General features: G+C 53.2%; 3 protein-coding genes across 8 annotated transcripts; 2 read left to right on the forward strand and 1 right to left on the reverse strand.

Annotated features, from left to right (window-relative positions):
• Positions 1-196: 196 nt before the first annotated feature.
• Positions 197-6114, forward strand: MDP1 (magnesium dependent phosphatase 1). Of its 4 annotated transcripts, none has more exons than XM_062205382.1 (7): positions 197-363; positions 463-523; positions 593-703; positions 1306-1413; positions 1498-1593; positions 1733-1892; positions 6033-6114. In XM_062205382.1, the coding sequence occupies exons 1-7, from the start codon at positions 327-329 to the stop codon at positions 6078-6080; spliced, it is 621 nt and encodes a 206-aa protein (XP_062061366.1). In that variant the 5' UTR covers positions 197-326; the 3' UTR covers positions 6081-6114. The 4 variants fall into 4 exon arrangements, 3 of the variants coding, with proteins under 3 accessions (XP_062061366.1, XP_062061367.1, XP_062061368.1); XR_009867292.1 differs by having other exon boundaries at positions 198-363; positions 1498-1583; XM_062205383.1 differs by lacking the exon at positions 6033-6114 and having other exon boundaries at positions 198-363; positions 1733-1937.
• CHMP4A (charged multivesicular body protein 4A) lies at positions 2253-7974 on the forward strand. Its single transcript, XM_062205381.1, has 6 exons — positions 2253-2359; positions 6033-6182; positions 6268-6445; positions 6848-6962; positions 7133-7262; positions 7628-7974. The coding sequence occupies exons 1-6, from the start codon at positions 2329-2331 to the stop codon at positions 7684-7686; spliced, it is 663 nt and encodes a 220-aa protein (XP_062061365.1). The 5' UTR covers positions 2253-2328; the 3' UTR covers positions 7687-7974.
• A 1192-nt stretch (positions 7975-9166) lies between these two features.
• TSSK4 (testis specific serine kinase 4) lies at positions 9167-19798 on the reverse strand. 3 transcript variants are annotated; one of them, XM_062205377.1, is made up of 4 exons: positions 19409-19798; positions 10566-10780; positions 9812-10175; positions 9167-9433 (listed from the first exon to the last, which is right to left on the reverse strand). In XM_062205377.1, exons 2-4 carry the CDS (start codon positions 10775-10777, stop codon positions 9245-9247), a joined length of 765 nt encoding a protein of 254 aa, XP_062061361.1. In that variant the 5' UTR covers positions 10778-10780; positions 19409-19798; the 3' UTR covers positions 9167-9244. The 3 variants fall into 3 exon arrangements, with proteins under 3 accessions (XP_062061361.1, XP_062061363.1, XP_062061362.1); XM_062205379.1 differs by lacking the exon at positions 19409-19798 and adding an exon at positions 11087-15419; XM_062205378.1 differs by lacking the exon at positions 19409-19798 and adding an exon at positions 11087-15419 and having other exon boundaries at positions 9812-10205.
• Between the last annotated feature and the right edge of the window lie 12 nt (positions 19799-19810).

Here is a 19810-nt window from a genome sequence, read left to right on the forward strand (position 1 = left end):
GTGCTAGGAGAAAAGCCTGCCTTTCCTGGCTTCTCTGCTTTCAGCAGAATCTGGCCAGGTTGGGTGGAGCGACCAGAGCCTTGCAGAGACCAGAGCCGCGCCCGGCACGGGGCCGCCTGGTACCTCGCGGAGGGCCTTTCCCCTCGCTAGCAGCAGATGGCGCGCTTGCGCGGCCGGCCAGCGGACCACCGGGACGGCGGGGGCGACGCTCTAGCAGCCGCTTCTCCGTGGCAAGCCGGGTCGCCTCTTCAGCCCCCCGAGCGTGGCGGGGTTCTCGGGCCCTGCAGAAAGCTCCAGCCCGGCCCCGCAGCCTGCGGGCAGCGGTCATGGCGCGGCTCCCGAAGCTCGCAGTCTTCGATCTGGGTGAGGGGCAGCGGGGGGCGAGACTCGCAGGGCGCGCTCCTTCCTCACGCCCTAGCGGCCAGAGGCCCTGAACCTTCCCCCTCCTCCTCCTCCTCGCAGATTACACGCTCTGGCCTTTCTGGGTCGACACGCACGTCGACCCTCCGTTCCACAAGGGCAGGTGAGGCAGGGCTTGGGCGCCCGGGCGCGGCGCGCCGGCCCGAGCTGAGCGCCGTCTCGCCCTCTGCAGCGACGGGACCGTACGCGATAGGCGGGGCCAGAACGTCCGGCTGTACCCCGAGGTGCCTGAGGTCCTGGAGCGACTGCGGGGCCTCGGGGTGCCCATCGCGGCCGCTTCACGGTAAGAAGGACGGCTGACAAAAGCTGACCGTGTCGTGCACATTTGCAGGGATTTGCCTGTTTTACCTAGTTGTGTCCTGTCTTGTGCCTTTTTTATTTTTTTTAAAGATGTAGCTATTTATTTGAGAGGTAGAGTTACAGTCAGAGGGAGAGAGAAAGGCCTTCCATCCGCTGGTTCACTCCCCAGATGGCCGCAACCGGCTGGAGCTGGGCCGATCCGGAGCCAGGAGCTTCTTCTAGGTCTCCCATGTGAGTGCAGAGGCCTAAAGACTTGGGCCATCTTCCACTGCTTCCCTAGGCCATAGCGGAGAGCTGGATCGGAAGAGAAGCTGGGACACCAACCGGTGCCCATATGGATTGCTGGCGCCGCAGGCGGAGGCTTAGCCCACTGTGCCACAGTGCTGACCCCTGTCTTGTGCCTCTTAATTAAATAAACCTTGGCTCAGCACCAGCTGTGTCAAACAGGAAGACTATGAAGTTGATAAGAACCAAGGATGCCTTCCCATCCTGGAAAAACAGCCCACTGACTTCCCTCTGGTTAAAGTTCACCCCGCTCGCAGCCCTGCCCACCCTCCGGGTCCTGTCTGTCGCACCTTTTTGCAGGACAGGTGAAATAGACGGGGCCAACCAACTACTGGAGCTCTTCGACCTTGTCAGATACTTCTGTCATCGAGAAATCTATCCAGGCAGCAAAGTCACCCACTTCGAGAGGTGTGCGGAGTTAAGGGTGGGAGCCGAACAGAGAGGCTGGGGGAGCCGGGAGGCCAGCCCGATCACGCCTGCTCTGTCACACAGGCTGCGTCACAAGACCGGGCTTCCTTTCTCCCAGATGATCTTCTTTGATGACGAGAAGCGGAACATCGTAGACGTCGGCCAACTGGGTACTGAGTGGTGAGGACGGCCACGAGGGGTGGGAGAAAGGACTGGCTCCCGGGAGGGTCGGGTGGTAGTGCCCGGCAGTGGACGCCCACAGAAGGTGGCCTAACCGCGGGAGCCGGGTGACCTGTCATTTCCTTCCCTTTCCTTCTAGGTGTGACCTGCATTCACGTCCAGAATGGAATGAATCTGCAAACCCTAACTCAGGGGTTAGAGACATTCGCAAAGGCCCACACTGGGCCCTGAGGTCCGGCCCTGCGGATAAGCCTCAGCTGAGGCCTAGCTCTGAAAGGGAATCAGCAAGGCGCTTTCAGGTGCATTTGTAGCGTATTAAAGTGTCATCTGTGTGTGACGGACGAGATCTGTGTTCCCAGCCTGTGCGAACCCGGGTCGGCTGTCCTGAGAGCTGCGTCATCAGCGTCCGCCCTAGAAGCTGGGACGGCCCGCGGCTGTGCCGCCTGGCTCCCGAGCCCCGTGGAGGGCGCGAACTCTGCCACTAGCCCTGTCCCCGGCCGTGGCCTTCCCGGGCACAGACACGCGGGGGTGGGCGTGGGCGATGGGGGCCGGCGGCTGTTTCGACGCCGAAGCAAATGGAGCGGCGGCTGGGCCCGCGGGCGCGTGCTGATGATGTCGCGGCGCGCCCGGAGGAGGGATTGGCCCGGGCCGGCTCCGCGCGAGGAGACTCGGCCTGCCAGGAGCAAGGCGGAAGTGTGGGAGCGCCGAGGGGCGGAGGGGAGAGGCGAGGTCGCCATGAGTGGGCTCGGCAGACTCTTCGGGAGGGGTGAGCCCGGGCGAGGGGCCGGGGCGGGGCGGGGCGGGGGGCCCCGGAGGCAGGCGGGCCCGGGGGCGCCGGCCGGGCTCCGGGCGAGGCCCCGGCTTGTCGGGGCGCCCGCGAGCCTTCCCCGCTGCGGGAGCCGAGCGCCGGAGCCCGGCGGGGAAGAGTGCGGGGGCGTGGCGGCCGGCCGGGCTCCCGCCGGACAGGCTTGGAGCGCGCCTCCTCCAGGCCTCTCCAAAACGCACATGGCTGCTTTGGGCTGGGCTAGAGGGGTTTGCATGGGGACGAGAAAGACTTCCCCGAAGCTCCTGTGTGGTGGGGGAAGACCGGAGAAGAGGCATTTACCGTGGGTGCAGCCGCTCGGTGGTGGAGCGCTCCTAAAAGCCGGGAGGGCGCAGACCTAGGCGTTGAGGGCGGGGTTCCAGAAGGCTTGGCCCGGGAGCGCTGAGGAACTCCGGGAAGCAGTAGCAGCCTTTAAGACAGAAAAGCAGGAAAGAGTACAGTGTAGTTCGGAGCAAGAGAGAGACAGTACACAGGTGTAAACAGGAAGTCAAACAAGGACCAGACCACGAAGGACCTTGCCTCTAGAAAGATTTGGGTTTTTGTCATGGAGGCAGCAGGGAGTACGGGAGGGTGTGAAGCAGACAAAGACCATCAGATTTGTATGTTGGAAAATGACAGTTGGAAGTATAGAGGAGGTGCAGGCATTTGACAAAGCAGTGTTCAAGATCCCGCTTGGGATGTGTACATCCCATATTGGAGTACCTGGGTTGGAGTCCTGGCTCTGCTTCCAAGTTCAACTCCTTGCTAATGTGCACCCTGGGAGGCAACAGGTGACAGCTCAAGTGCTTAGGTCCCTGCTACCCACGTGGGAGACCCAGATTGAGTTCCCCACTCCAAGCATTGGCCTGGCCCAGCCCCGGCTGTGGTGCATATATGGGGAGTGAACCAGTGGCTGGAGATCTTGATCTCTCTCTACCTCTCAAAGAAGAAAAAGGAATTGAAAAAATTTTTTTAAAGATTTCTTTATTTGAAAGAGTAACAGAGCAAGGGACAGACAGGAGAGAGAGAGAGCGAGCTTCTATCTGCTAGTTCATTCCCCAAATGGCTGCAACAGACAGTTTGGTCAGGCCAAAGTCAGGAGCTACAAGCTTCATCTGGGTCTCCCACATGGGTGGCAGGGGCCCAAGCATTTGAACCATCCTCTGCTGGTTTCCCAGACATATTAATAGGAAGCTGGATTGGAAGTGGAGCAGCCAGGACTTGAACCAGCATTGTAAGTGGTAGCTTACCCTATTGCACTACGATGCTGGCCCCAAACTGTTTTTTTTTTTTTCTTAAGTAATATTAGAATGAACTTTTTTTAAGTATAGTTTGGGGCCACCATTGTGGCATAGCCTGTAAAGCCACTGTCTCCAATGTTGTAATCCCACAAGGGTGCAGGTTCCAGTCTCAGCTACTCCACTTCTGATCCAACTCCCTGATAGTGCCTTGAGAAGACCAGCAGAAGATGGTCCTAGTGCTTGGGCCCCTGCCATCCATGTGGGAGACCTGAATGAGGCTCCTGGCTTTGGCCTGGTCCAGCCCTGGCCATTGCAGGAATCTGGGAAGTGAACCAGTGGATGGACAATCTCTCTGTCTCTCCTCTGTCTGTAATTCTCACTTTCAAGTAAATAAATAAATCTTTAAAAAAAAAAAAAAAAAAGGGCCGGCGCCGCGGCTCACTAGGCTAATCCTCCGCCTTGCGGCGCCGGCACACCGGGTTCTAGTCCCGGTCGGGGCACCGATCCTGTCCCGGTTGCCCCTCTTCCAGGCCAGCTCTCTGCTGTGGCCAGGGAGTGCAGTGGAGGATGTCCCAAGTCCTTGGGCCCGGCACCCCATGGGAGACCAGGAGAAGCACCTGGCTCCTGCCATGGGATCAGCACAGTGCGCCGGCCGCAGCGCGCCTACCGCGGCGGCCATTGGAGGGTGAACCAACGGCAAAAGGAAGACCTTTCTCTCTGTCTCTCACTGTCCACTCTGCCTGTCAAAAAAAAAAAAAAAGAAAAGAAAAGAAAAGAAATAGGGGCCAGTGCTGTGATGAAGTAGGTTAAGCCTCTGCCTGCAGTGCGGGTTTGAGTCCTGGCTACTCCACTTCCAGTGCAGCTCCCTGCAAATGCACCTGAAAAAGCAGTAGAAGATGATCCAAGTATTTGGGCCCCTGGAAGAAGTACTTGGCTTCCTGTCTTTGGCCTGGCCCATCCCTGGCTGTTGCAGCCTTTTGGGGAGTGAACCAACAAATGGAAGATTGATCTCTCTCTCCTCTCTCTGTGTTTCTTCCTTTCTTTTTTTCTTTTTTCTTTTTTTTTAAAGATTTTATTTATTTGAAAGAGTTACAGGGAGAGGTAGAGGCGGGGGGGGGGGGGGTCTTCCATCACTGGTCACTCCCCAAACGGCTGCAACAAACGGAGCTGAGCCAATCTGAAGCCAGGAACCAGGTGCTTCTTCCCAGTTTCTCATGCGGGGGGCCCAAGGACTTGGGCCATCCTCCACTGCTTTCCCAGGCGCATTAGCAGGGAACTGGATCACAAGTGGAACATCTGGGACTCGAAATGGTGCCCATATAGGATGCCAGCACTGCCGATATGGCTTTAACCCACTACAACACAGCGCTGGCCCCATCTGTTTCTGACTTCCAAATACATCTAAAATAAATATAGATTAAGGGGGAAATTGAAATATCAGATATTTTTTCTCTAGCCCCTTATTCCACATTCAATTTGATTCTGTGAAACTGGGACCTTGGGCATCTCTTAGGACAGTAAGTTGGGACAGTGATTATAAAAAGTGACTGGACACAAGAGGCAGCTTGAATAGCAGAAAGAACATTGACTTTGGAAGTCATGCTGCCACATTTACATGTCTGCTCAATCTCTTAAGTTGGGATTTTTTTTTTTAAGAGTTATTTTATTTATTTGAAAGTCAGAGTTACATTGAGAATGGAGGAAAGGCAGAGAGAGAGAGTTCTTCCATCCACTGGCTCACTCCCCAATTGGCCGCAACGCCGGAGCTGTTGCTTTCCCAGGCCACAGCTGAGAGCTGGATCAGAAGTGGGGCAGCCAGAACTTGAACTGGTGCCCATATGGGATGCCAGCACTGCAGACTGAGGCTTTACCTGGTACGCCACAGCGCCAGCCCCTTAAGTTGGGATTTTTTTAAAGATTTATTTGAAAGGCAGAGTTGGAGAGAGAACAATCTTCTATTTGCTGGTTCACTCCCCAAGTTGCCATACTGTTTGGAGCTGGGCTGGTCCAAAGCCAGGAGCCAGGAGCTTCCTCCAGGTCTCCCACGTGGGTGCAGGGGCCTAAGCACTTGGGCTATACTCTGCTGCTCTCCCAGGTGTATTAGCAGGAAGCTGGATCAGAAGTGGGGCAGGACTCAAACTAGGATCCATATGGGATGCCGGCGCTGCAGGTGGTGGCTTCATCCACTACGCCACAGTGCCGGCCCCTAGACAAAACTTTTAAATCTGTGTGCCTGTTTTCACATTTGTAAAGTGAAGATAGTACGTTCATTGTAGAGAGTCATTTAGGGAATAACAATAACACAGTCAAATGTCTAGTGCCCACTGTGCACTCAGTAGCTGATGGCTAATATTTTTCCTTCACACAATATGGGCCTGCCTCCCTGGACTCTTCAGGGAAGAAGGAGAAGGGGCCAACTCCTGAAGAAGCAATACAGAAACTGAAGGAAACAGAGAAAATACTGATCAAGAAGCAGGAATTTCTGGAGCAGAAGATTCAACAGGAGCTGCAGACGGCCAAGAAGCATGGGACCAAGAATAAGAGAGGTAAGGAGGGAAAGGAGCCGATGGTGGGGGCTGGGTGGGAAGCAGGTGCTTCTGACTGTGATGTTCAGGGTGCGTGCTGGCTCAGCTGCCCTGCAGGCTTTGCGGAGGAAGAAGAGATTGGAGCAGCAGCTGGCACAAACTGACGGGACGCTGTCCACCCTGGAGTTTCAGCGGGAGGCCATTGAGAATGCCACCACCAATGCAGAAGTGCTGCGGACCATGGAGCTTGCTGCCCGAGGCATGAAGAAGGCCTACCAGGACATGTGGGTACGGGGGGAGGGGAGGAGGGGGCCCAGGCACTGGGGATAGCGGCACGGTATTCTGAACTTTCAAGCGTCTCTGAATGTGGATTTCCATCATGCTTATGATGGCCAGACCTCCGCCTGCCTCCTTGCGTCCTGCAAGATCGTTTTGCTGGCTGGAGTGCTCTAGGGAGGAAAGTTGAGTTCCTTCACTCTTAAAAGATCCTTCGGGGAGAGAAGTGCAACCTGGACACTTGCTATTGTCAGCCCAGACTTGCCTCTTTAGAAGTCTCCAGGGATCTCTTCTAACGGATAGCTATGGGCTGCTCTGTGAGGCCCGGGCAAGACGGGTTTCTGCTCACTTGAGACGAGAGAGTCAGGAGCAATGTCGCTTCACTTGTTGCCTGCGTATCTTGTTCTCAGGGACATTGACAAGGTGGATGAACTGATGGCGGACATCACAGAACAACAGGAGGTGGCCCAGCAGATCTCAGATGCCATTTCTCGGCCTGTGGGCTTTGGAGATGACGTGGATGAGGTGATTGGGAGTGAGGGGTCAGAGAGTTTTGGAGGAAGCAGGGGACTGGCCAGAGGAATGTCCCAAAAAGGTTGCTGGGGCAAGTTTGGGAGGGGACTCCAAATGTTGTCCGCTTTGGAAGTAGAAGTCTCCTTTCTTTGTCTTGAGCAGTCTTACTGTCTCATATCCAGGATGAACTGTTGGAGGAACTGGAGGAACTGGAACAGGAAGAGTTGGCCCAGGAGTTGTTAAATGTGGGCGACAAGGAGGAAGAACCCCCGGTCAGATTGCCTAGTGTTCCCTCTGCGAGTCTGCCTACAGGTACCCAGGCCTGTTCTATTGTCTCAGGACTTGAGAGGTGGGAGGGAGAGACGGGGAGATGCAGGCTGACTGTGTAAAAGCACCTGGCTGACAGGGAATGGGGACGGAACCCAGCCTGGGCTCCATTCTGCAAGCTGTGTATGCCCTGGGTTAGAGCTATGTGCGCTGGGAACAAGAGGCACCTTTTTCCAGTTTGCACAGAGGTGGTGATTGGAATGAGCAAGCAAGAGGGCCTTTCCTTCAGGTTCTTGGCTGGGGACAGATAAGCCAGCAGCTTACACCTGTTGTAGCATAGGGTGGATGGAAGCTGCTAGCTGCACCCTTAACATTTCTCCTTTCTTTCTCTGGGTACCGTTGTCCCCAAGCTCCCCAAGCGGATGAAGATGAAGAAGCACTAAAACAGTTGGCTGAGTGGGTATCGTGATGAACCGGGCCTTGTCTTCCTAACGCTGCCTTCCTTGGTTTACTTTCCTTAAGTGCCACATGCTGAGCTAAAGCGGTGTAGCTTCTTGGGGCGGTCCTGCTGGGTGGTAGGAGAACCCGCCTGAGGCAGGGGGCTGTTGTTCTCCCATCCCCGGCTCGGCTCTGATGGGGGAACTTGCTGCGGAGGGAGCCCCTGGGCTCCCTTCTTGCTGATCGCAGGTACAATGCCCTGGTTCCAAATAAACGCGGGCAGATGGACTCCTGGCGTCTGCCTTCTCTACACCTGAAACACTGTTCTGCACGAGAAGTCCTGTTTCTTGGAGCCTGGTTTCAAGCACTGAATAGTGATGGGCGTGATGAGAGTGATGAAGGGGATTGAACACAGAACAAATGGTGTTCCCAGTATCTTGACCGTGTTCCGGGGGACACTGTTTCGTCTTTCCAGTTGGCTTGTCCTAGAGGTGCCTGGCGCTGAGGTTCAGGAAACTGCCATCCATTCTCAGAACCACGTGGAGCCATTTCTGAGTCTCCCCTGTGCTTTCCCAAGGCAGTCCTGTGATTTACTACCCATTTTCCTTTTTCAAAGCACATTTTCAGGGCCAGGGAGGATACAGGGGTGGAAGGGCAAGTAGCTTACCTTTATCCAAAACCCATAGTTAGTAGCTTTCACCGCTACAAGGCTTCGTTTGAACTGTCACTTCTGTGTCCTGGGGCTAATAGTGTGAGGAACTCTGACTCCCTGGCATTGATTCAATTAGAAGTTAAAGTGACACAGGAGGAGAGAGAAGGACCAGGGTACTTCATATACCCTGTGAGCCCTGTCTAAAAGAACAGGATCGGGGGCAGGCATTGTGGCACAGCAGATTGGCACACTTGGCACACTCACGTCCCACATCGGAGTGCCTGGTTCAAGTCTCAGCTACTCTATCCCTCTGGTCCAGGTTCCTGCACGTGGTGACGCTAATACCTGGGCTCCTACCACCTATGTGGAAGGCCTAAATAGAGCTCCTAACTCCTGGCTTAGGCCTGGCCCAGCCCTAGCTATAGCACCATCTGGGAAGTGAACCAGAAGACTGGGAAGATCTGTCTCTTTGTCTGTCACTGTGTCACTCTGCCTTTCAAATAAGTAAATCTTTAGCAAAACAAAAACTAAAAGCCCATCACTTTGGACTGCAGACAAGCAGAGCCTCAGGTGGAGCGAGCAGGGCTTTCCCCCACTGCATGGATGTTCAGAGAGCACAAAGACGTAGTCAGAAAAAGAAAGCATCCCCAGAGTGTTAATCTGAGCACCCCACCCCCACGCCCACCCCACGAGCCACAGGCGGAATCACACTGATTTACACAGGTGTCAAGGTGGACTGGTTACAGGCTCTGGACAGAAATCCACCTTGTACCCACAGCAGTATTCCCCACTAAGGTTCCCTTGAGAAAAGAATATCTGAACATAGCTGATGAAACTAAATCAGATTTATTTACGGTATAAAAGATTTTTAGCCCTGGACCCTCCTGCTTTGCCCCTCAGTCCCTGCCTTCTCCTTTCCTTCCCTCCCCTCCCATTTTCAGGTCGTGTTGCCCAAGGATTGCTGCCGATTGCTGGTGCTGCTGGTGGTGGGCTGGCACATGGCCTCAAGCAGCCTGATCTCATTGGTGGGTTGCTCAGGCTGGAACTTGAGCACCCAGGGATCCTTGAGGATGTCCAGGATGGTGGCACGCTTGGCTGCTTGGCATAGCATATGAAGGACCAGGTTCTAGGGCAGGAGAGAGAAAGGTCCTGGCTAAGCTTACCCTGCACTGTGCCACACAGTAAGCAGCTGGACCCCAAGCGAATATAAGGTGGCGCCTATGCTACTTTAGTGAAAGGGGGTGTGGCCCTGGTTTTATCCTGGTAAGCTAAGTATTCAGCTCCCTGGAAGGGAAGGGAGGAATTCTTGGGGAAATCCCTTGCACAAGCCCCTCCTAGCCTAAAGGGATAGTAGTGGGAATCTGCTTAAGGATGTGGCCCTATAAGCCCTCCCCAGGGACAAGAGTGTGGGATGGCTTGCCCAGGGCTGGGTGGCCTAGCTTGGGAATTTGCCCCTCCCCATGGGTCATCTCTAAGGCTTCAGCTTTCCTGGGGGAGCAAGCACCTTGCACTCCTGGGAGATGGCGTTGTTCTGCGGGAAAGAGACCTCCTTCTGAGTCTCCTTCAGCAGCTTCTTGAGGTTGGTGTCATCGAAGGGCAGACGGGCGACCACCAGAGTATAAAGGATGACTCCCATGCTCCAGGTGTCCGACAGGAAAGGGTTGTAGGGCAAGCCTAGCAAGATCTCGGGGCAGGCGTACGCAAAGCTGCCACAGTAGGTCTGGCTGAGGTGGGAAAAGCAGTTCATTTGGCGGTAAGAAGAGCTACTACGCACAGGCTGGTTAGGAGGCACCATCTTGGCGAAGCCAAAGTCCGATATCTTCACATTCTCCCGCTTGTCCAACAACAAGTTCTCCAACTTTAAGTCCCTACCAGCAGCAGAAAGGCTGGGGGTCAGGCTGGGGAGAGGGCTTTGTATTAGACCGGGAGCTGAAGGGAAGGGCTGGGGGATGGAGGCTAAGTTGAGGATGGGCCAGGTGGGAGGGGGATGCCATTACGAGACCACAGTGTCAGCAGGAGAGAGCCAAGGTGTTATGAGGTCCTTGAGGACCACTGGGGTCTCACTACTGCATTTCATAAAGGGGTCTGCACACTGGGCACTTTATGTAAGTGTCCTTGACCAGAGGATTAAAATAGAATGGATGCATGGACCTGGATAATGAGGAGAGCGCAAAGGAGGAAAAGGCAGAAAGCAGAAGCTGTATAATAAAGCCCCCTTGAGAGCCTGAAGGCCCCCGTCCGAGTGGCAGCGCCCTCACCGGTGCACGATGCCCTTGCTGTGCAGGTAGGCGATGCCCAGGGCCATCTGGGAGAACCACTTGCCAGCAAGGGGCTCCGAGCAGGCCCCATAGCGCTGGATCCACTCGAGGACGTCTCCACCTTGTGCCAGCTCCAGGATGATGTACACGCGGGACGTGGTCTCGATGGCCTGATAGAAGTTGATGAGGTACTTGTGCCGCAAGACTTTCATTACCTGCCCCCAGGAGAGGCACCCATCAAACCCGAGAAGGGTGGGCCCCGGCTGCACTCCCAGCCCTCTGCTACTGGAGCTCTGCAGCACAGGGCTGCTGGCCTGGAGGTAGACCTCGTTTTGCACTCGGGAGAGCTGGAGGGGAGTGGGTAGGCAAGAGCGGTTGAGTTGACGTTAATGAATTTTCCTAGCTGCTTAGGTGCCTAGTTTGGGGGGAGGGGGTGGCCCCACCACTTCCTAACCACATCCCTTCTAAAAAACCTCATGCAGCTTAGTAAACTGCCACTCCCTCTCCCAGCACTCTCCAACCTGTATCTCGCGGGGCAGGAACTTGTTTAGATAGTCCTCAGAGGCCTTCTTCTTTGAGATGATCTTGACGGCCACCATGACCTTCTGCTTCGTGTAATAAGCCTCGTACACTGTCCCGTAGGAGCCATTGCCAATGACCTTGCCCACCTCATAGCCATACTCCTCCATGACAGATCGGTAAGCCGGGGTGGCTGGTGCTGCTGCCGCCTCCACCGCATCTCCCTTCCCCATATTGCCGGGCTTGCTGAGAGCAAGGAGCTTGGCTACCTGGAAGCCTCCTGTCTACTCCAAGGCCAACACCTCTAGCCACTGAAGGCCAGGGTACCAAAGTGAAGCTGGTCTCTGGATGCTTGCCTATGGAGTCACATTAAGTCTGGGATGCTGGGCCCAGCCCTCTGCTAGCAACTTGAAGGGGGATAGGAGGAGCAGTTCTTTCTGTCTCCACTGGCTGTTGGTACTACTTCCTCCTTGGTTACGGAACTTACCAAGGTTTCATGTTCCATCCACATCACAATCCACCTTCTATCTGTCACGGGCCACGAAGCTTGAAAATGCAGTGTGGTTTGGAACAGATTTGTTCCCAGAGGCATGCCCTGCAATCTGGTGAGACTCTCCCCCTAGCCATCCAGGTGCACGGAGCACCTCCTTTCTGCCGGAGCGTGCAGTACTAGGATAAAGTGACCAGGCCAGTAGAGACCTTCTGCCCCTTGCGCTTAAGCGAGCATGAGATGCACAGGGGCATTACAGAGAAGTTCAAGGTGTTGAAGCCTGCTATAGGAATGTAACCTTAACAGGCATCCTCCATGACCCGGACCTCTAGTTTAATATCCTCCCATGCCTCTGGTCATCCTCAGCCTCCTTTGGAGCTTCATCAGTCCCCCTTTATCTCTTAATCTTATCCTAAGGGTTCTATCACAGGCCTTGTTTTCTCAGACCTTCACATTTTCCCCTTAAGACCTTATCCTTACACTCCCAGAGCTTCAATGTGCTTGCTGCTCCTGATCTCATCTCTGTCCCAGATATCACTGGAGTTCCAGATGCAGCCTAATTGCTCATTGGACGTCACATAGACAGGTCTCTCCTAGGCACCTCAAACTCACCGTAAATTGTGCACTAGTTATCCTTAGACACCAAAATGTCATCTCAGGCCCTTCCTCTTGCCTTAGTCCCTACACATAATTTATCACCAAATCATGTCTCTTCTACCTCTTAATATATCTTAAATAAGACACTTGGCTCTCCAAGCTCAATGCCACTCCCTCAATTCAGGCCTCTTTTTAAAAAAAAAAAAATTTTTTTTTTTATTTATTTGAGAGGTAGAGTTACAGAGAGAGGGAGAGAGAGAAAGGTCTTCCATTCGCTGGTTTGCTCTCCAAATGGCCGCAACGGCAGGAGCTGGACCGATCTGAAGCCAGGAGCCAGGAGCTTCTTCCAGGTCTCCTGGGTGCAGGGGCCCAAGCACTTGGGCCATCTTCCACTGCTTTCCTGGGTCATAGCAGAGAGCTGGATTGGAAGTGGAGCAGCCTAGACTATAACTGGTGCCCATGTGAGATGCTGGTACTGCAGGTCATGACTAACCCACTGCACCACAGCACTGGCCCAATCACAGCCGTTTTTAAGGAAGGCTGTACTGCCTGTCCACACCTAAGATGCTCCTCCCTTCTAGGTGCTTCCCAACACCAACACTTTGTCAGACATAGCACTTGACCAAATGTCTGTTAAGGTGCTTTTTGTTTTTGCTTGCATGTCCCATTGGGTATCAAGGGAGGTTCACTGACGAGAAGAGAGGTGAAATCAGAAGTTTGAAAAGAATGGGTTGTGGAGAATGAAAAAGAGATGGTTGGAAAATGGGCAGGATCACTGGGCAGCAAGGGCCCAAATGGGGTTGGAGGATACAAATTTACAGAACCTGTGTTGAGATCCCTTTAGTATCTTGAAACTGATGGATAATTGAACCCCAGGGTTTTGCTTGGTAGCTGCAATGAAACAATGCAAGAAGCAACAAAAACAGGGAAGAGCGGGTCTGAAATGATGGAATGTGGATTTTATGCTAAGATTTTGGAGGGGAGAGCAAAGAACAAAGGATCTGAATTCTTTCATTTTCCATCCTCCAAAACAAACCCAAAAAAATCCAAGAACGGATTATGCCATAGGCTACCGGTGAGCTTCCCTTTGTTGAGAGTTGACCCTGGTAGGATAGTTCCAAAATTCTGTTGGAAGCCAGCTCACCATCCTCGGTGTGGTAAGAAGGCTCACCCCGGTCCTTGGTAGGTGGCTTGGTGGCAGCTGTAGCCACTCATCATGGTTCAGAGTAAATGGTTTACTCAAGGAACAGGCATCAAACTGCCTAGTACATACATAACACTGCAAACTTCTGAAGGTACAAAGATGGACAAATTATAGCCTCCCCATGAGGAGTTGGCAGCTGGCAAGGGAGACAAACACTTAAGCAAAATAACCGTTCCATGAGATGAAGTGTTATTTATTTAATTTGGAAGGTAGAGTTACAGAGGAAGACAGATCTTCCGTCCTCTGGTTCACCCCACAAGTGGCTGCAGTGGCCAAGCTGAGCCAGACCAAAGCCAAGAGCGAGAATCTTTCTCTGGGGCTCCCATGTGGGTGTGCAGGGGCCCAAGCATTTAGGCCATTTTCCGCAGCTTTCTCAGGCACATTAGCAGGGAAATGGTTTGGAGTTGGAGCAGTTGGGACTCGAACTGCTGCCCATATAGGATGCCAGTGCTGCAAACCGGTTACACCGGCCCTGAGATGAAGTATTAAAAAAAGAAAAAAACTGGAAGGGGCTGGCATTGTGACACTACAGGTTAAGCTGCCACCTGAGACATCAGCATCCCGTGTCAGAGTGCTGATTTGAATCCTGGCGGCTCCTCGTCCAAACCAGCTTGTTGCTAACATGCTTGGGAAATCAGCAGACAACAGCTCAAGTGCTGCGACCCCTGCCACCCACACACAAGACCTGGATGGAGTTCTAGGTTCCTGGCTTTGTGCAGCCATTTGGGAAGCGAAAGAGCAGATAGAAGGTACCACTTTCTCTCTCTCTCTCTCCTCTTTGTTGCTCTGCCTTTCAAATAAATCATTTTTTTAAAAAAAAATAAGCCCTGTAGGATGTAAGGGAAGGTTTAAAGAGGGTGATAATTTTACTATTTAAAAATATGTTCTCAGCCAGCGCCATGGCTCACTAGGCTAATCCTCCGCCTGCAGCGCCGGCACACTGGGTTCTAGTCCCAGTTAGGGCGTCAGTTCTGTTCTGATTGCTCCTCTTCCAGTCCAGCTCTCTGCTGTGTCCAGGGAAGGCAGTGGAGGATGGCCCAAGTGCTTGGGCCTTGCACCCACATGGGAGACCAGGAGGAAGTGCCTGGCTCTTGGCTTTGGATCAGTGCAGTGCGCTGGCCATAGCAGCTATTTGAGGGGTGAGCCAACGGAAGGAAGACCTTTCTCCCTGTCTCTCTCTCTCACTAACTCTGCCTGTCAAAAAAAAAAAGTAAAAAAATTTATGTTCTCTAGGCATGTGTGAAGGGCATGGAGACTGGGTAGTCCAGGCAGAAATAAGATTTGTAGGTTTGAGACAACATGACTTTAAAGATTTCAGTTTGAATCCAGCGTAGGGTAGGGTTCCCAGAAGGGAAATACACCTGGAGAAAGTTAGGATCCAAGTTTGAGGCCTCGCATACTGTCACTTTGACTTTAGCTTATATACTCATGGCCAAGTTTTGGTGTACATCAAAATCAGAGCTTGGGCCTGAGATGAGGCTTAGGTAGTTCAGTCCCCCCACCCGCATGAGAGATCAGGATGGAATCTGGGGCTCCTGGCTTTGGCTTGGCCCAGTCCTGGCTGTTGCAGGTATCTGGAAAGTTGATTCAGTGGGTGGGAGATCTTTCCCTCTCTGCCTTCAGGTAAGGGAATGGGGAGGGGGAGGGAGACGAGGAAAGGGAAAAGAAAAATTGAAAAATATTTTAAAGAATATTTAGGGATAGGCAATTTTCTTTAAAGATTTATTTATTTATTTGAAAGTCAGAGTAACACAGAGGAGAGGCAGATAGAGAGAGAGAGAGAGAGAGAGAGAGAGAGAGAGGTCTTCCATCTGCTGGTTCCCTCCCCAGTTGGCCGCAACGGCCAAAGCTGCGCCGATCCGAAGCCAGGAGCCAGGAGCTTCCTCTGGGTCTCCTACGTGGGTGCAGGGGACCAAGGACTTGGGCCATCTTCTACTGCTTTCCCAGGCCATAGCAGCTGGATCGGAAGTGGAACAGCTGGGTCTTGAACTGGCGCCCATATGGGATGCCGATGCTTCAGGCCAGGGTGCTAACCCAGTGTGCCACAGCGTGGCCCCAGGATAGGCATTCTTTTTAAAAATATATATATTTATTTTTATTTATTTGAAAGTCAGGGGACTGTGGCGAAGTGGGTAGAGCTGCTGCACGCAGTGCCAGCAACCCATATGCATGTCAGTTTAGGTCCTGTATGGGAGACCCAGAAGATGGAAGACCACTCGCTCATGCTCTCTCTCTTTCCTTCTCTCTCTGTAACTCTCAAATAAATAAATCTTAAAAAAAAAAAAGTGGCCAGCGCCGCGGCTCACTAGGCTAATCCTCCGCCTTGTGGCGCCGGCACACCGGGTTCTAGTCCCGGTCGGGGCACCGATCCTGTCCCGGTTGCCCCTCTTCCAGGCTAGTTCTCTGCTGTGGCCAGGGAGTGCAGTGGAGGATGTCCCAAGTGCTTGGGTCCTGCACCCCATGGGAGACCAGGAGAAGCACCTGGCTCCTGCCATCGGATCAGCGCGGTGCGCCGGCCACAGTGCACTGGCCGCGGCGGCCATTGGAGGGTGAACCAACGGCAAAAGGAAGACCTTTCTCTCTGTCTCTCTCTCACTGTCCACTCTGCCTGTCAAAAAAAAAAAAAAAAAAAAAGTTACACAGAGTAAAGGAGAGGTAGAGAGAGGTCTTACATCTGCTGGTTCACTCCCCAAATGGCCACAACAGCCAGAGCTGCACCGATCTGAAGCCAGGAGCTTCTTCCGGGTCTCCCACGTGAGTGCAGGGGCCCAAGGACTTGGGCCATCCTCCACTGCTTTCCCAGGCCATAGCAGAGAGCTGGATCAGAAGTGGAGCAGCCAGGACTCAAATCAGCACCCATGTGGAATGCCGGCACTGCAGGCAGCGGCTTTACCTGCAATACCACAGTGGGGATAGGCGTTTTGCAGAGCAGGTAAGATGCCACTGGGCTGCCAGCACCCCATATCGGAGTGCCCAGCTTCAAGTCCCAGCCTCACCTCCAATCCCAGCTTCTTGCTAATGTGCACCCTGGGAGGCAGCAGGTGATGACTCAGGTAGTTGGGTCGATGCCACCTACAAGGGAGACCCAGATAGAGTTCTGAGCTCCTGGCTTTGGGCTGTCCTGGCACTAGCTGTTGTGGGCATTTGGAGAGTGAACTAGTGGGGAGATCTGTCTTTCAAGTAAGTAAAAATACATAAAGATGTTCAAATAAGGGGCTGGCATTTTGACATAATGGACTAAGCTGCTGTCTATGATGCTGGTACTCCAGGAGTGCTAGTTTAGGTCCTAGCTGCTTTATTTCCAATCTAGCTCCCTGTTAATGTGCCTGGGAAAGCAGCATAAGACAGCCCCTGCTACCCACATGGGAGACCCAGATGGAGGTCCAGGCCACTGGCTTTGGCATGACCTAACAGTGGCCAGTGCAGCCATCTGGGGAGTGAACCAGCAGGTGGAAGTCAAAGAACTAATACAGATTTTAAACGACAAACTAGGGGCATGCATTTTACCTAGCAGTGAACACTGCCTGGGAGTCGGATGTTGTGGGGCGCTGCTTGGGATGCCCCCATCTCATATTGGAGTGGCAGGTTAAGTCCAGGTTTCTTCACTTCCAATCCAGGTTTAATATGCCTGGGAAGGCAGGGGAAAATAGCTCAAGTACTTGGGTCTCTGCCATCCACACGGTCCTAATGGCATCCCAGTCTCCTGGCTTTGGCCTGGCAGAGCCCTGGCTATTGTAGGCATTTGGGGAGTGAACCAGCAGATGAAGATCAATCTCTCAACCTTTCAAATAAATAAATCTATCTTTTGAAAATGATACTGTTTGGAACACCTGCATCCCATCTTGAAGTGCCTACATTCAAGTCCCAGCTCCACTTCCAATTCCAGCTTCCTGCTAACATACACCCTTGGTGCCTGCAGATGATGGCTCAAGTAGCTGGGTTCCTGCGCCACACTGGGGAGATCCAGATTGAGTTCCAAGATTCCTGGCTTCTGCCTGGCCCAGTCCTGGCTGTTGCAAGCATTTGGAGGTGAACCAGCAGATGGAAGATACTTTTCTCGGCTTTTCAAATAAAAATGAAAATACAAAACTTAAAAATAAACATTTTTTAAAAATTTAGAGCTTGTAAAACAAAACTGGGAACTGGATTGTTTTGTTTATTGTGCAGGTTAAGACACCCGTATCCTGGGTACTACGTTGTGATGTAATGGGTTAAGCCTCTCCCTGCAATGCCAGCATCCCATATGGGTGCCGGTTTGAGACCCAGCTGATCCACTTCCAATCCAGCTCCCTGCTAATGGTAAAAAAAAAAAAAGTGGGAAACAGACAATTACTTGGGCCCCTGCACCCACGTGGGAGACCTAGAAGAAGCTCTGGGCTCCTGGCTTCAGCCTGACCCAGCATTGGCCATTGTAGCCATTTGAGGAGTGAACCAGGAAACAGAAGTTCTCTCTCTCTGTCTCTCCTCTTCTCTCTGTAACTTTGACTTTCAAATAAATGAAAAAAAAAAGTCTTAAAAAAAGACACCTGCATCCCATCCCATATTGTGGACCAGTTCAATTCCTGGCTGCTCTGCTCCTGATCTAGCCCTGCTAGTCTGCCTGGGAAGGCAGCAAAAAGATGGCCAAGTATTTTGACCCTAGCACCCACGTGGGAGACTGGGATAGTCAGTGACTCTTGGCGTCAGCCTGGCTCAGCGCTAGCTGTTGCAGCCTTTTGGGGAGTGAACCAGTAGATAGATTGCTTCCTGTTGCTCTTTCAGTCAATCTGGTGCTCAGGAAACCCTTACCCAGAGGTCTTGGTTACAAAAGAAAAATCCTTCCAGTAGCAATGTGGAAAATGACCAAGGGGACCAGCAGGATAGTTGTCATGGTAATTTGTGGGAGAGAGTGAGAGAGAATGGTAGAGGGCAAGCATTCGGAAGATATTCAGGAAAGAAGTGGAGGGGACTTGGTGACACTGATATTTGAGGGGAGGCATTGAAAGAAAGGGCTAGAAGGGCCGGTGCTGTGGTGTGTCAGGTAAAGCCACCGCCTGCAGTACTAGCATCCCACATGGTTGCTGGTTCAAGTCCCAGCTGCTCGACTTCCCATCCAGCTCTCTCCTATGGCCTGGGAGGGCAGTGGAAGATGGCCCAAGTCCTTGGGCCCCTGCACCCACGTGGGAGATCTAGAAGAGGCTCCTGGCTTTGGATCAGCCCAGCTCTGGCCTTTGCAGCCATTTGGGGAATGAACCAGCAGATGGAAGATCTCTCTTCTCGCCCTCTGTCTCTCTGCCTTTCAAATAAATAAATCTTTAAAAAAAAGTGGGGTGTGTGTGTGTGTGTGTGTTAGGTTTCCTGCATTAGCAACTATTTCTTATTTTATTTGAGAGGCAGAGAAATAAGTGAAGGGGGCTTCGTGACACTGGTCTTCCATCTGCTGGTTCACTCTCCAAATGGCCACAATGGCGGGGGCTGGACCAGGCCAAAGCTAGGAGCCAGGAGCTTATTCCAGGTCTCCCAGGTGAGTGTCAGGGGCCCAAACACTTAGGCCATCTTCCACTCCTTTCCCAGGCCAATAGCTGGGAGCTGGATCAGACGGAAGGGGAGCAGCCAGGACACAAACAGGGCTCTGAGGCTGCAGGCCGCGGCTTAACCTGCTATGCCACAACGCTGGCCCCACAAAATAACTTTATTACAAAACCCAACCCTCTACTTTCTGGAGCCCCACCCATGTCTGCAGAGAAAAAGGCTGGGTCAGAAAGGGCAATAATCACGGAAGTGGGTAAATGAAGGGCTTTTCAACGTAATTGGAGGTGGGGGAGACAGCTTTCCCAGCCACAGCTCCCAGGGGGCCAGAGAGAAGTCAGTGTCCAGAGGAGAGGCCAGCTTTCCAGGAGAACCCCCAACAGCAGAACCCCCTTCTTAAGACAGCTGAGTCAGACAAGAACGAAGTTTTACAAAAGCATGTGCAATACAGAAAAGAACCCCAGACACGAACACACAGATAAAAACAAGGGCATCACACAACGAGAGGGGGACAAGGTTCTTTACCTGCGATGAACAATAACCACTCGGAGCTGCCCACGCCCGGGGGAACAGCGCCCGCTAGCCTGTGTCTGTGTGGCCCTGCACCCGACCTGGCTCCAGTCTGGTTTGTTTACTGCCGGGCACCGACAGGGCAACTTCAGGAAGACATTGTAATGTATTCGTTCTTCCGACACTAGGCCATTCGTGATGGGTTAAGGGAGGAGGGCAGTGAGATCCAGACCCTGGTACGGAAGCGAAGCGCAAAGCCTCAACCCTGCCCGGGCTAGGGGCCACGAACCGCCCCTCGGGGCTCGACCTTAAGGCCGGCAGCAAGTCCCATTGGTCCGGCCGAAAGACGCTCCGGGACGTCCACAGGGTGTGGACCCGGACACAGCTCCGTTTGCCGGCCTGGCCCTCGCTGGGCTC

This window comes from Lepus europaeus, chromosome 11, assembly GCF_033115175.1.
Source record: "Lepus europaeus isolate LE1 chromosome 11, mLepTim1.pri, whole genome shotgun sequence".
In the NCBI taxonomy this organism is placed as follows: Eukaryota; Metazoa; Chordata; class Mammalia; order Lagomorpha; family Leporidae; genus Lepus; species Lepus europaeus.

Excerpts from the sequence above, each read along its gene's own strand:
- MDP1 (XM_062205382.1), top strand. The coding sequence starts at position 327 with ATGGCGCGGCTCCCGAAGCTCGCAGTCTTCGATCTGG. Across the intron at positions 524-592 it reads CCTCCGTTCCACAAGGGCAG|CGACGGGACCGTACGCGATA; the intron begins GTGAGGCAGGGC and ends CGCCCTCTGCAG. Across the intron at positions 1,893-6,032 it reads AATCAGCAAGGCGCTTTCAG|GGAAGAAGGAGAAGGGGCCA; the intron begins GTGCATTTGTAG and ends TGGACTCTTCAG.
- TSSK4 (XM_062205378.1), bottom strand. The coding sequence starts at position 11,317 with ATGGGGAAGGGAGATGCGGTGGAGGCGGCAGCAGCACCAGCCACCCCG. Across the intron at positions 10,781-11,086 it reads TCCTGCCCCGCGAGATACAG|GTAATGAAAGTCTTGCGGCA; the intron begins GTTGGAGAGTGC and ends TCCTGGGGGCAG. Across the intron at positions 9,434-9,811 it reads CCATCTCCCAGGAGTGCAAG|AACCTGGTCCTTCATATGCT; the intron begins GTGCTTGCTCCC and ends CTCCTGCCCTAG.
- CHMP4A (XM_062205381.1), top strand. The coding sequence starts at position 2,329 with ATGAGTGGGCTCGGCAGACTCTTCGGGAGGG. Across the intron at positions 6,446-6,847 it reads AAGAAGGCCTACCAGGACAT|GGACATTGACAAGGTGGATG; the intron begins GTGGGTACGGGG and ends TCTTGTTCTCAG. Across the intron at positions 6,963-7,132 it reads TTGGAGATGACGTGGATGAG|GATGAACTGTTGGAGGAACT; the intron begins GTGATTGGGAGT and ends TCTCATATCCAG.